Source organism: Stegostoma tigrinum, chromosome 2 (genome assembly GCF_030684315.1).
Source record: "Stegostoma tigrinum isolate sSteTig4 chromosome 2, sSteTig4.hap1, whole genome shotgun sequence".
Lineage (NCBI taxonomy): Eukaryota > Metazoa > Chordata > Chondrichthyes > Orectolobiformes > Stegostomatidae > Stegostoma > Stegostoma tigrinum.
The window spans coordinates 152126838-152141214 of NC_081355.1; the positions used below are offsets into that span (position 1 = coordinate 152126838).

Below are 14377 nucleotides of genomic sequence, written 5' to 3' on the forward strand. Positions count from 1 at the left end.
ATTGGCTAAATCGGGGCAGGATTTGTACACTTAATTAGATTAGATTAGATTTCCTACAGTGTGGAAACAGGCCCTTCAGCCCAACAAGTCCACACCACCCCTTGAAGCATCCCACCCAGACCCATCCCCATCCCCCTATAACCCACACACCCCTGAACACTACGGGCAATTCAGCACGGTCAATCCACCTCGCCTGCACACCTTTGGGCTGTGGGAGGAAACTGGAGCACCCGGAGGAAACCCACGCAGACACAGGAAGAATATGCAAACTCAGCACAGACAGTCGCCTGAGGGTGGGATTGAACCCAGGTCCCTGGCGCTGTGAGGCTGCAGTGTTAACCACTGAGCCACCGTGCCGCCCAAAATGGTAAGGAGTGTTGCTGAACAAAGAGACCTTGGAGTACAGGTTCATAGTTCCTTGAAAGTGGACTCACAGGTAGACAGGATAGTGAAGAAGGCGTTTGGTATACAAATCTTTATTGGTCTGTGCATTGAGTACAGGAGTTGGGAGGTCATGTTATGGCTGTACAGGAGATTGGTTATAACAAAGTGTGGAGCCGGATGAACTCAGCAGGCCAAGCAGCATCTTGACATTGCTTATGCCACTTTCGGAACATTGTATTCTGGTCTCCCTGCGATAGGAAGGATGTTATTAAACTTGAAAGGGTTCAGGAAGGATTAACAAGAATGTTGCCAGAGTTTGAGCTACAGGGAGAGGCTGAATAGACTGGGGCTATTTTCCCTGGAGTGTCAGAGGCTGAGAGGTGACCTTATACAGGTTTATAAAATCATGAGGGGCATGGATAGAGTGAATAGACATGGCCTTTTCCCCAGGGTGTGGGGGTCTAAAACTGGAGAGTATAAATTTAAGGTGAGAGGGGCAAGATTTAACAGGGACCTCACAGACAACATTTTCATGCAGTTTTTTTTGATTCATTGATGGGATGAAGATGTTGCTAAACAGGTAGCATTTCTTGCCCATTCCTACTTGCCCAGAGGGCCGTTCAGAGTCAACCACATTGCTGTGGGTCTGGAGTCACATGTAGGTCAGATGAGTTAAGGATGGCAGTTTCCTTCCCTAAAGGACATTAGTGAACCAGATGGGTTTTTCCTGACAATGGATTCATGGTCACCAATAGACTTCTAATTCTAGGCATATGTTGAATTCAAGTGGCACCCTCTACCATAGCAGGATTTGAACCCAGTTACCCAGGATGTTATCTGGGTCTGCTGGATTAATGGTCCAGCGATAACACCACTAGGCTAGGGTCTAGGGCCGAAACGTCAGCTTTTGTGCTCCTAAGATGCTGCTTGGCCTGCTGTGTTCATCCAGGTCCAAACCTTGTTATCTCGGATTCTCCAGCATCTGCAGTTCCCGTTATCTCTGACCTCCCCACTTAATGTCTGCATACGAAAACTTCTCAGTGAGGATTTGTTGGGGTTGAAAGTTGCGTACTGTATGAGCAGTGTTGGGACATAGGATGGGGACAACAGCTGTTATAATTTGGTCAGATCTGCACAGTGTCCATTGTTGCTTCAGAGTTCATGGATCTACCTGGGGACCATGCATCTTGAGAAAGGGCAAGGGGTAAGAGCTCCCTTTTTAATCATTGACTTACCGAAAACGACAGAGTATGATCATTGCAATTGTTAGAGAAACCAGGGAGGTGCTGTAACCCACAGTGTAGAGAGCCTTCACAGATACATAGTACAGATCCTGCAAAAGAGAAAAGGAAACCGGTTAAAAATAGCGCCACTACAGGTTAAAAATGGGGGAGGTCATAGGGAGATTGAAACCATCCAGCTCCTTTTGATCAGCACCTCGTCAAGTGCCTCAAACCATCGCTCTCTCCAACACCACCTCAGCAATATCAGAAACATCCAGAAGACCACACCTTCATCAGTTCATGTGATACCTGGACCCGTGACGAGATATTAGGATCATGGATACCAGTTTGAAGGAGCATCTTAAAGGGGGAAGTTTGATGATGAGGCCTGGAGTGCTGAAACCAAACCTCAGCAAGTCTAGGAGCTCTTGAGGAGATTATGGTGAAAAATGAACCACAGATAAATTCCAATAGAAGAGGCACATACCTGATAACGCTTTTACATCTCAGCAACATGTGCAGGTCCCAATGTATCAATGGCAGGAAGAGGGCATAACTGGCAACAGGTATAAACCTTTAGGACTGCGTAAGATTTCTCTATCAGCCACTGAGTAGCTGTGTTGTGGGTGAAACTTTCCATTAGCTCACGGGTTACTACGGCTCTCCCATCCACAGCAGCAGGCAGGGAGGCAGAGTGGTATTGGGAGGAAATTCCAGAGGTCAGGGTCCAAACAACCAAGACCCGGTCAATGACAAGGCAATAAAAATTGCAGAAAGCACAAGAGGCCCTGGTTAGAGGAGAACTGGCATCATGGAGCTCCATATATCTCTTTTACTCCATCGCCGACTGGGCCAGCATTTATTGCCCATCCCTAGTTGCCCTTTGACAGGGCGGGGGTCCCTTCTTGAACTGCTGCAGTTCACTGCTGTGGGTTGACCCCCACAATGCCCTGAGGGAAGGAATTCCAGGATTTTGACCCAGACACAGTGAAGAAATGGCAATATATCTCCAAGGCAGGATGGTGAGTGGTTTGGAGGGGAACCTGCAGGGGGTGGTGTTGCCATCTATCTGCTGCCCTTGTCCTTCTGGGTGGAAGTGGTCGTGGGTTTGGAAGGTGCTGCCTGAGGATCTTTGGTGAATTTCTGCAGTGCATCTTGTAGATAGTACACACTGCTGCTACTGAGTGTCGGTGGTGGGGGGAGTGGACGCTTGTGGATGTGGTGCCAGTCGAGCGGCTGCTTTGTCCTGGATGGTGTCGAGCTTCTTGAGTGTTGTTGGGGCTGCCCCCATCCAGGCAAGTGCGGAGTAGAGGGGGAATTCAGTGATGGCAACACCATTGAATGTCAAGGGACGGTGGTTAGATTGACCCTCATTGTTGATGGCTTTTGTCACTTGAGACTTGTCAGTACAAACCTGGATATTGTCCACATCCTGTTGCATTTTGAGCACGGACTGCTTCAGTGTCTGAGGAGTCACGAATGGTGCTGAACATTGTACAATCATCAGCGAACATCCCCACTTCTGACTTTATGATAGAGAGGAGGTCATTGATGGAGCAGCTGAAGATGTTTGGGCCTACGACATTGCCCTGAGGAACTCCCGCAAAGATGTCCTGGAGCTGAGATGATTGATCTCCAACAACCATGACCAACTTCCTATGAGTCAGGTATGACTCCCAACACCGGAGAGTTTTCCTCTTGAACAGCATCACCTCCCCAATGCTATACACCTTCCCCACGGACATCACACCTCAATCCCCTCTGACATTAGTGAACCAAATGGGTTTTTCCGACAACTGACAATAGATTCACGGTTATGATTGGATTCTTGATTCCAGATGTTTTATTGAATTCAAATTCTACCATGAGCCGTGGTGGAATTCGAACCGAGGTCCTCAGAAAATTCTCTGAGACTCTGGATTAATAGTCCAGTGATAATCCCACTAGGCCTTCGCCTCCCCTAAACTGAAGGGTCTGTTTCAGTACTGTACCTTGCTATGACTCTATGACAAGACTGTATTTATCCTTCAACCAACAGCGAAAGCTGATTGTCTGGTTATTGAATCTCAGTGCTCTTTTGGGATCTTGCTGTGCACATATCAGCAGCTCCACTCTCCTGCAAGGCACAATGACCGCACTTCAAACAAAATGTGCTTCATTGGCTGCGCAGTGCTTTGGGAAGTTATGAGCTCACGAGAGGTGCTACACAAATGCAGCTTCTTCGTTTCTAGGAGGATTTCCTGTGCCCCAAAAATGATTTGCTTTTCCATGAGTCTATGTAGCGTTCCATTAGGGGACAAATGTGTCCGAGGATCTGGAAAACAGTCATATCTAAGTTCCATGCAGACTTAAAGCGACATGAGTCGAGCATTTCACTGTAAAACACATCAGGAGCAACACAGACAAAAAATATTCCTTCACAGAGCTGTCATCATTTGAGGCACAGCTTAATTTAACCAGAAAGTCTCAATCCCAGCTCAGTGAGAGAAGTTGGCAGCGACAGAGACGGGGAGTTGAAAAGCAGCTGAGAGACAGGGACTTGGGCTCTCACTGCGAGCTCCTAAACAAAGTGTCTGTTGGGGCTCAGAGCTGTCAGCCGTGTCAGCAAAAAGCTGATGGCAATTAAAAAGCTGTGCCTCTTGCAGTCGCTCAGAGACTTTATGGAAACTTTGGGAGTTTGGGCGAGGCCCCCCAGGGAGATTCCAGTCAATGTTTCATAATTTGCCTCAATTAACCATCAACTTGATGTTGAGGCTGTACAGGACGTTGGTGAGTCCCCTTCTGGAGTACTGTGTCTGGTTCTGGTCACCCTGTTACAAGAAGGATATGATTAAACTGGAGAGGCTTCAGAAAAGGTTTACCAGGATGTTGTTGGGAATGGGGGGTTTGAGTTTAAAGGAGAGGCTGGATAGGCTGGGATTTCTTTCACTGGAGCGGAGGGGGTTCCGAAGTGACCACTGGGAATTTCAACAGTAGGGGCTATATTTTTAAGGTGAGAAGAGAAAGATTTTTTTTAAAAGTCATGAGGAACAACTTTAGTTTTTACCCAAAGAGTGATTCACATGTGGAATGAACTTCCAGAGGAAGGGGGTAGATGTGGGTACAGTTACAACGTTTGAAAGATATTTAGTTAAATACATGAGTAAGAAATGTTGGAAGGGATATGGGTAAAGTGTGGGAGGGTGAGACTGGTTTGGTTAGGGAATATGGTCGGTACAGACTGGTCGGGTCTGTTTTGTACTATATGATTCTATGACTCTATAGCTCAGCCCCTCTTCCCTCAACCTGGCCCTTCTCCTCACCCCCATCTCCCCCAACAGAGATACCACCCCAAGACTGGGTGCTGAAATTCTGGCTCAGACTGGGAATACCAAATGCTCATGTCTGCCTACCTCTGTCCTTGGGGTTGGTGCTAGAACTCTGCCCTCTGGCCGACAATCAAGGAAATGCATGGCATCAACAGCTCAGGGTCAGAGGGTTAGATTCAAGGAGATGGCTGGCGCAGTGGCAGTGTTACCTGCTTACTCTCCAGAGACGTGGGTTCAAATCTCACCCCAGCAGGTAGCGGAACTGCGATTAAATTTAATTAAAATCCAGAACATGAATCTAGTCTTGATAATGGTGGCTGTGAAGGTATCATTGAGGGCCGTTAAAAGATCCTCTGGTTCATTAATATCCTTCCAGGAAAGGAATCTTCCATGTTAGTGTCAACAGCATCCATTCTGAGTCAACTGTTCCTATGTAGAGCCTCTCTAGACTGGAGTCTGTCATGTAGACTGAAGCTTTTTCTTCAGGCTTCACACAAAGGCCCAAGGTGGAATCTTCATCTCGTCCTACTCACTGGATCCTATCAGATCTCATTATTGACTTCTGGGTAAATACACTGTCGACTTGACTGTGCCTAAAATCCGCCACAAGTTCAAATGTTGTTCAGGATCTGGGTGGCGTCCAAAGTTAGCGAGTCAAATTTGAATGGATCCTGGCTTTGGTTTTCAAAGTGTGTAGGTGGATGTGAGTCAAGTGAGCAGGTTCTCAGTGACTGGGTCCTCAGGAAAAAGCAGAAGGTGATCGTGTTCAAACACTGGAAAATGGGATTAGGAATGGATTTGTCCTGAAGAAGGATCCAGACCCGAAACATCAGCTTTCCTACTCCTCTGATGCTGCTTGGCCTGCTGTGTTCAACCAGCTCCACACCTTGTTATCCTAGGAATGGATGGATGTATGATGACCAGTGGAGGCATGATGGGCCAAATGGCCTCTTCCCATGCTGTACAGACTCTGCAGCTGTTTCTGGTTCCAAGATGCAGTGACTGGTGCGGATGAACAGAGACATGAACTTCATCCGGTCTGGACTACATGTGACTCCAGGCCCATAGCAATGTGGCCTTTGGAATGGCCCAGAAAGCCACGCAGTTCAAAGGATGTGCTGGTATTGGAAGGGGCCCAGAGAATGTTTACAAGAATGATCCTGGGGATGAAGGGCTTGTGACATGAGGAGCAGTTGAGGACTCTGGCTCTGTACTCAACGGGGTTTAGAACGTTGAGGGGGGATCTGATTGAAACTCTTAGAATACCGAGAGGCCTTGGAGAGAGTGGATATGGAGAAGATGGTTCTGCATCACTGAATATATTCAGAGAAGAATTAGATGATTTCTTAGATTCTAAAGGCATCAACAGGCTTGCGGAGAAAGTGAGAAAGTGGTGTTGAGATAGAGGGTCAGCCATGATCCGATGGAATGGTGGAACAGGCTCGAAGGGCTGACTGGCCTACTCCTGCTCCTGGGGTATTCCATTAGACCCTAACAGTGCAAAATACTCCAGGTGTGGTCTCACCAAAACTCTATGGAGCTCCAGCATGGCTGCTTTACTCCAGTGTTCACGAACGATAACACACCATGAGCTTCAGATTCGCTCGATGCTGCTTCTGTGAGAAAATTGCCGACACTTTCAGAGAGAAGAAGGTTAAGAGGTGACCTAATAGAGACGACGAGATAATCAGAGTGTTAGATAGGGTGGACTGTGACAGCCTTTTTCCTCGGATGGTGATGGCTAGCACGAGGGGACATAGCTTTAAATTGAGGGGTGATAGATATAGGACAGAAGTCAGAGGTAGGTTCTTTACTCAGAAAGTAGTAAGGGCATGGAATGCCCTGCCTGCAACAATAGTAGACTCACCAACTTTAAGGGCATTTAAATGGTCATTGGATAAATAATGGATAATAATGCAATACTGTAGGTTAGATGGGCTTCAGATTGGTTTCACAGGTCAGTGCAACTTCGAGGGCCGAAGGGCCTGTACTGTGCTGTAACGTTCTATTTTCTATGTTCTATGGGTCATTGCTGTAGAGGGGATTCCTCATGCCCTTTAAAGGGGAGTGAACCAGGTAAGGCACCTCACCGAATAAAGAACTGTGCGAAGCAGTGACAAGGACTTGGTGATGAGGGAGGAGAGAGCTAACTGGCTGCTCTGATGAGACTTGGAGGAGGGTGGTTTTGGCCTTCACAAAGACGCAGCTATGCTGATGGTGTGGGCACACAGGTAGCAAACGCCGTAAAATGCCAAATGATATATCATGATCCTCATCAAGGCGAAGGGAATGACAAAATCAAGAAAGCCATTTTAAGCAGAGTAGAGTACAGGGGCTGAAGGTCGCTGGAGGACCGTAGGATGGTCTCTCACAGGGACAGAAACATCGAGAATGGGAGCATGAGGAGGCCATTCAGGCCTCTGAGCCTGTTCTGTCACTCAGTGTGATCATGGCTGATCATCCCGCTGCATTCCCACTTTCTCCCTTTAGCCTTTCATACTAATTCCCAACTGATTCTTTAAAACATTCGACAATTTGGCCTCAACCACTTTCTGTAGCAGAGAATTTCACAGGGTCCCCACTCTCTGGGTGACGACATTTCTCCCCATCTCAGTCCTAAAGGGTTTATCCTGAATCCTTAGACTATGACCTGCCAGTTCTGGATTCCCCAGTCATCAGAAGCCTTCATTCGCTTTTTCCCAGGGTGGAGGCAGCTATTCCGAGAGGGCATAGTTTTAAAGTGAGTGGGGGTAGATATAAGGGAGACGTCAGAGGTAGGTTCTTTACTCAGAGAGTGGTCGGGGCAAGGAATGTATTGCTGGAGAGGGTAGTGGAGTTGGCCTCATTAGGGGCATTTAAGCGGCTATTAGATAGGCATATGGATGGATGTATAAGGTAGGGGTGGAGGTTAGATAGACCTTAGGTTTAGGGCAAAAGTTTGGTACAACGTTGTGGGCCAAAGGGCCTGTGCTGTGCTGTACTGTTCTATGTTCTATGTTTTTACCCTGCCTGGTCCAGTGAGAATTTTATAGATTGCTTTGAGAGTAACCCACGTTGTTCTATACTCCAGTGAATACAGTATTAATGGAGAGAGATAATGGGAACTGCAGATGCTGGAGAGTCTGAGATAACAAAGTATGGGGCTGGATGAACACAGCAGGCCAAGCAGCATCTCAGGAGCACAAAAGCTGACGTTTCGGGCCTAGACCCTTCATCAGAAGTTTTCTGAATCTTTGTTATCACAGTCCTAATGGATTCAGTTTTTCTTTTTGTGTCAGAGCTGCCATCCCAGCATTCAGTCTGGTAGTGCACTCTGATGCACGTTTGATGGCGTGTTTAGCAAAAACAGAAATTGCTGGAGAAACTCTACACATCTGACAGCATCTGCGAAGAGAAAACAGCGTTAACGTTTCAAGTTCTGGCAGGGGCTCTTCTCGAGAACTGGGCTCGGAAGGTTAACTCTGTGTTTCTCTCTCTGCTTTCTCCAGCACTTTCAGGTTTAGTGTCAGCAGCTGCAGTGCTTTCTTTTATTACAGTGCTGCGTTTAACCTGAGGGGCTCCACGGTGCAGGGTGAGGAGTGAGTTTGAGAAACTAGTGCAGGAATCGAACCCGTGCTGCCGATGGCACTCAATGTTACAAGCTAGCAGTTCAGCCGAATGAGATAACCAACCCCTCCAAAAGTCACAGTCATAGGGGTCGACAGTACAGAAAAAGGCCCTTCAGTCCGTCACATCTGCACAAGCACCTCGCTATTCCAACCAGATTTTTCAGCACTTGGCTCAAATAGCCTTGTACGCTTTTGCAATGTAAGTGCACGTCCCTGTGCAGTGCAGCAAACTTTGTTTTAACCGGCACCTTGATTAACCGACATTCTCGATAAACCGGCAAAAAGTATACCCCTCAAATAGCTGAGATAACAAAGTGTGAAGCCGGATGAACACAGCAGGCCAAGCAGCATCTCAGGAGCACAAAAGCTGACGTTTCGGGCCTAGACCCTTCATGGCCCGAAACGTCAGCTTTTGTGCTCCTGAGATGCTGCTTGGCCTGCTGTGTTCATCTAGCTTCACACTTTATTATCTTGGATTCTCCAGCATCTGCAGTTGCCATTATCTCTCTCCCTCAAATAGCTGAAGTTTTCGGTATTTTCACAGCATCTGAGCAGTCAGTTGAGGGCCAGGATGAAAGGCTCTCTGCTGGCAAGTCTTATTTAAGGAAAAGTTGCATTGTTATTTAAGTAATTTATGCCGTAAATAATGCATAACAGTGATGTGTATACTCCCCGCATAATGTTTCCATCACCCAGTGTGTGTTTTTACGTTGATTATATAGACCCCTTGATCAGCTGGTATATTCGATCAACTGGTCTCACAGATGTCGGTTAATAAAACACTTGCTGTTAAATATGATGAGGGTTTCTGCCTCTCCTACCCTGACAAGCAGTGAATTCCAGAGTCTCCCCATCACCGTCCGGTGAAAAGGCTTTCCTCACATTCCTCCGTGCTCCTACAGAGAGGAAGCATGGACATGCTGGGCCAAATGCTCTTCTTGTGTGTTGTAACCATTGCATAATGCTGTATTTGACAGGAGAGCAGATAAGGAGGGTTTAAGATCGTAAGAAACAGGAACAGGAGTAGGCCATTCCGCCCCTCTGACCTGCTCCACCATTCAATGGGATCATGGCTGATATGATATTTCTCATGTCCACCTTCCCTGTAACCCTTGATTTTCCCGACTGATCAAGAATTTCTCTGTCTCAGCCTTCAATATACACAAGGACTCTGCCCCCACGGCTCTCTGTGGCAAGGATTTCCAAAGACTCACAACCTTCTGAGAGAAGAAATTCCTCCTCATCTCAATCTTAAATTGGTGCCCCTTTACTCTGAAACTATACCCTCTGGCCCTAGACTCTCCCATGAGGGGAAACATCCTCTCAGCATTGACCCTGTCAAGTCCCTTAAGAATCCTACGTGTTTCAATGAGATCCCCTCTCATTCTTCTAAACTCCAGACAGTAGAGCCCCAATCTGTTTAGCCTTTGCTCAAAAGGTAATTGGTCCATTGGGATCATCTTGGTGAACCTTCCGTGGGCCACCTCCAATGGAATATTTTCCCTTATTGCTTGTTTGTATGTGTAAGTCTGACCGCAGCACATAGAGTTACCTGGTCATCGATTTCCGTGATATTTTCATCAACTCCGCAAGCATCGTAGTAGTGGGGAAAGGTTTCAGACCAACCTTCAATGGTGCAGTTTCGGTAAATTATCCCTAGGACTAAAGAGGTTCCAACGTGAGTAAAACCAGAACAGAAAAAGAAAAAGACCCTACGACCTTCCAGCCTATTGAGAGACAGAAGGAAAGTGTTGACCATCTGATATAGCTGGGGCCGGGGGAGACGGAGGGGGGAACACAATCATGCCACCATACGCACAATGTTAAAGGCAGAGAAAGGCTGGTAATGATCCATAAGACATAGGAGCAGAAATTAGGCTGTTTGGCCCATCAAGTCTGCTCCACCATTCAATCATGGCTGATAAGTTCCTCAACCCCAGTCTCCTGCTTTCTCCCCGTAATGCTTGATCCCCTTGGTAATCAAGAACCTATCTATCTCAGTCTTAAATATACGCAATGAGCTGGCCTCCACAGCCTTCTCTGGCAGTGAATTCCATAGATTCACCACCCTCTGGCTGAAGAAGTTTCTCCTTATCTCCGTTCTAATAGGTCTTCCCTTTACTCCAAGGCTGTGCTCTTGGGATCCATGCTACTCAGGTCTGTCTGACCGCCAATTCGAAAGGCAAGGTTAAAGGCCAGCTAGTCTTCCTCAAGATGGGAGCAAAGGGCCAAGATGGGCAATGGAGCCATTAGTTTGGGTCATCGTGGACAGTTGTACAAAACATGCCACTGATAAAGTCCTCTGGATAGTTTCTGAGCACATTTCTGAGTGCTCCGAAAATGCCAGAACAAATTCAGTGATGTTGAATTTCACGATCATCGTGGCCAGAAAATCTGCAATAGTTACAGAGCAGATGGAGGCAATTCAGCCCATCATGCCTGGACAGATTCTATCGGCTTCAGCTAATCTGCAAGCAAAAGGAATTTGTTCAAAGCCTTGTATCTGTTTTTTGTAATTATCTGGGAGGTTGGATACTCTATAATTTCCTCACTGTTTTCTCCATGGCAACACAGGTCCATAGTTCCTTCAAGGTGGAATCTCAGATAGAATGGTGAAGAAGGCATTCGGTACGCTTGCCTTGATTGGTCAGTGCTTTGAGTGTAGGGGTTTGGAGGTCATGTTGTAGCTGTACAGGACATTGGTTAGGGCACTGTTGGAATACTGTGTACAATTCTGGCCTCCCTGCTGTAGGAAGGATGTTTTATGAAACTTGAAAGGGTTCAGAATAGATTTACAAGGATCTTGCCAGGGCTGCAAGGTTTAAGCTTAAAGATGCTGAATAGACTGGGGCTATTTTCACTGGAGTGTCAGAGGCTGAGGGGTGGCATTTTAGAGGTTTACAAAATCATGAGGGGTAAAGAGGTGAATAGACAAGGTCTTTTCCCCAGGGTGGGGGGAGTCCAAAACTAGAGGGACATAGGTTTAAGGTGAGAGGGGAAAGATTTGAAAAGGACCTAAGGGGTGACACTTTCACACAGAGGGTGGTGCGTGTATGGAATGAGCTGCCAGAGGAAGTGGTGGAGGCTGGTACAATGACATTTAAAAGGCATCTGGATGGGTACATGAATAGGAAGGGTTTAGAGGGATACGGGCCAAATGCTGGCAAATGGGGCTAGACTAATATCTGGTCGACATGGACAAATTGGACAGAAGGGTCTGTTGCTATGCTGTATGACTCTATGACCTCAGCCAATCAGAATGGCTGGATAATCAACAGGACTCTTTCTCTATGATATAAGTTGTTGTAAATGTATGAACTGACTTTACTCCGAATGAATTTAAGACAAAAAGTTTCAGCAGCATGTCACTAATCTTCTCTAAAATATCCTTCTCCTTATCCCATGAATGGTTCTGTTGTCTGGCTAATTTATCCTGGTTCTCTGAGTATCATTCGGCCAATGGAACCCTTTCTCTCCACACTGCGGTATAAATTGCTATGATTGCTTGAATCCTGGCATTCTTGCATGGGTCCTGATGTGTGCTACATAATTTTACCTTTTCAACAATAAGAGACTAATAAAATTCTGACAAAATTGTAAGGCCTATAAAATCACTGTTAAACAATGAAGGCGCCACTGCCTGTAACGGTTCAGTGTGACTGTGCAGGTAACAGGAACACAGATGATAAGAGGATGTGGCCATTTAAGCCCCTCTAGACCTCTGAGAATTTTATACGTTTCAATGTTAATGAGTCTGAATATCTATCCCTTCATCACACTGTCTGTAGGCTAAAAAGGGAGCTAAATATATTATAAAGCAGTCTCTTGTTACATATAGAAACATAAATTGTAGGAAATAGGAGTGGGAGTAGGCCCATTGCCCTCCAATCTACCCCTGGTGGCTCACCCCTTCAGACAGGAGTGACAATAAAAGGAGGCACCCATTTTCAAAACAGACATCCCAAGACTTTTTTTCCCAGTGTGGAAATGACTATTATGAGGGGGCGTAATATTAAGGTGATTGGGGGACAGTATAGGGGAGATGTTCACACAGAGAGTGGTGGGTGTGTGCGGCAGTGGTAGTGGAGCCAGATACTTTAGAAACTTTTAAGAGACTCTTGGATAGGCACATGGAGTATAGTGAAATGTGGGGTAGATTGATCTTAGTAGGATAATAGGTCAGCACATCGTGGGCCAAAGGGCCTGTACTGTGCTGTACCATTCTATGTTCTAGACCGCAAACGGACAGCTGTTTCCTCAGTTTGAGTCAAACCCATTAGGGTCGCTCTTACCATCATCAGAGTTAATGATTCGGAAGAATCCCGGACAGTTGACAGATATCACATCCCCGTAATCCGCGTTCGGCCAGCAGGTGATGTTATCCCACATTCCAGGGCAATCTGCAAGGAAAGAGAGAGAGAGAGAGAGAGGGAGAGAGGGAGAGAGTGTTGGAGTGAGCAAGCTTTAAACAAAGCTGCCTGCTAATCCTCAGCCTCCTCAACGCAGAAAAACGAAGAGCAGGGATTTTCACAGCTTGAGCTACGAACCCCCCCAATGCATTGGCTCAGCGAGCAACACCCTGGCCTCTGAACTAGGGCGGTCAGGGATCTGCTGGGGATTTGACCACATTGTAAAGGGTTGACACTCAGTTGCGGTACTGAGGAGGTGCCGTACAGTCAGAGGCGCTACCTTTACAGCGTGGCCACAACCCGGACTCGAGTCAGCCCACTCAAAGATGCTATGTTGTTACTTTGACAAATAGCAAGGAAACTATTCCAGGAAGTCCTGACCAACTCTCATCCTTCAACCAAACGTCCCGAAGGCAGGTTACCAGGTCAATTACTGCTTTGCAAGAGATTGCTGTGGTCTTGTGGAAATATTACTAGACCAATAATCTACCGACAGGTGTACAAACCCCAACACAGTAGATGACATAAGTCAAACCCAACTTGTACAATCTAGAGCTGAAAACTAGTCCTAATAATGGCGATCCTCAAACTTACCATCGTAAGAAAGTTATCAGATTCACTAAACCCTCTGTGGAAAGGAAACCTTTAACTGGCTTACATGTGACTCCAGACCCATTACAAAGCCGAAGATGTTTAACCATATCATGGAATAATCCAGCGAGCCTCTCAGTTGAATGGCAACTTGGGGTAGACCTCCCGTTGGCTTTCAGCCAATGAGATTCACTCCCTAGGACATTAAGAAATGGTTGGAGGCCCAGGATATTGCAAAGGCAACAGGTCCTGGCAATATTTCAGGGAGAGCAATTGAACTTCAAAACTAGTAATATCACAAGTTATCAAGTAAATCCACAACTGTGGTGTCACCTGAGCAATGTAGAAAATTGCTCAGGTGGGTCCTTCAAGTGCAGGACAAATCCAACCCGACCAATTACCACCCCATTAGTCTCCTCTCAATGATCAGTAAAGTGATGGAAGGTGTCACCAGCAGTCCTATCAAGTAGCATCTGCTCAGCAATAACCTGCTCAGTGACACCCAGTTTGGGTTCCACCAGGGCCTCTCAGACCTCACTACAAGCCTGGTTCAAACATGATACCATCCAGGACAAAGCAGCCCACTTGACTGGCACCACACCCACAAACATCCACTCCCCCCACCACCGACGCTCAGTAGCAGCAGTGTGTACTATCTACAAGATGCACTGCAGAAATTCACCAAAGATCCTCAGACAGCACCTTCCAAACCCACGGTCACTTCCATCCAGAAGGACAAGGGCAGCAGATGCATGGGAATACCACCCCCTGCAGTTCCCCTCCAAGCCAACCACCATCCTGACCTGGATCAAAATCCTGGAATTCTCTCCCTAAGGACGGTGTGAATCCAACCA

General features: G+C 46.7%; 1 protein-coding gene across 6 annotated transcripts in view; it reads right to left on the reverse strand.

Annotated features, from left to right (window-relative positions):
- LOC125462947 (pituitary adenylate cyclase-activating polypeptide type I receptor-like) overlaps positions 1 to 14377 on the reverse strand; it is a 211882-nt gene that overhangs the window by 78430 nt on the left and 119075 nt on the right. For all 6 annotated transcript variants that reach the window (XM_059640288.1, XM_059640307.1, XM_059640301.1 and 3 more), the window contains 3 exons: positions 12816 to 12923; positions 10076 to 10185; positions 1620 to 1717 (listed from right to left, as the gene is read on the reverse strand). In XM_059640288.1, the coding sequence (XP_059496271.1) occupies positions 1620 to 1717; positions 10076 to 10185; positions 12816 to 12923 (316 nt within the window). The remainder of the gene's footprint in view (positions 1 to 1619; positions 1718 to 10075; positions 10186 to 12815; positions 12924 to 14377) is intronic.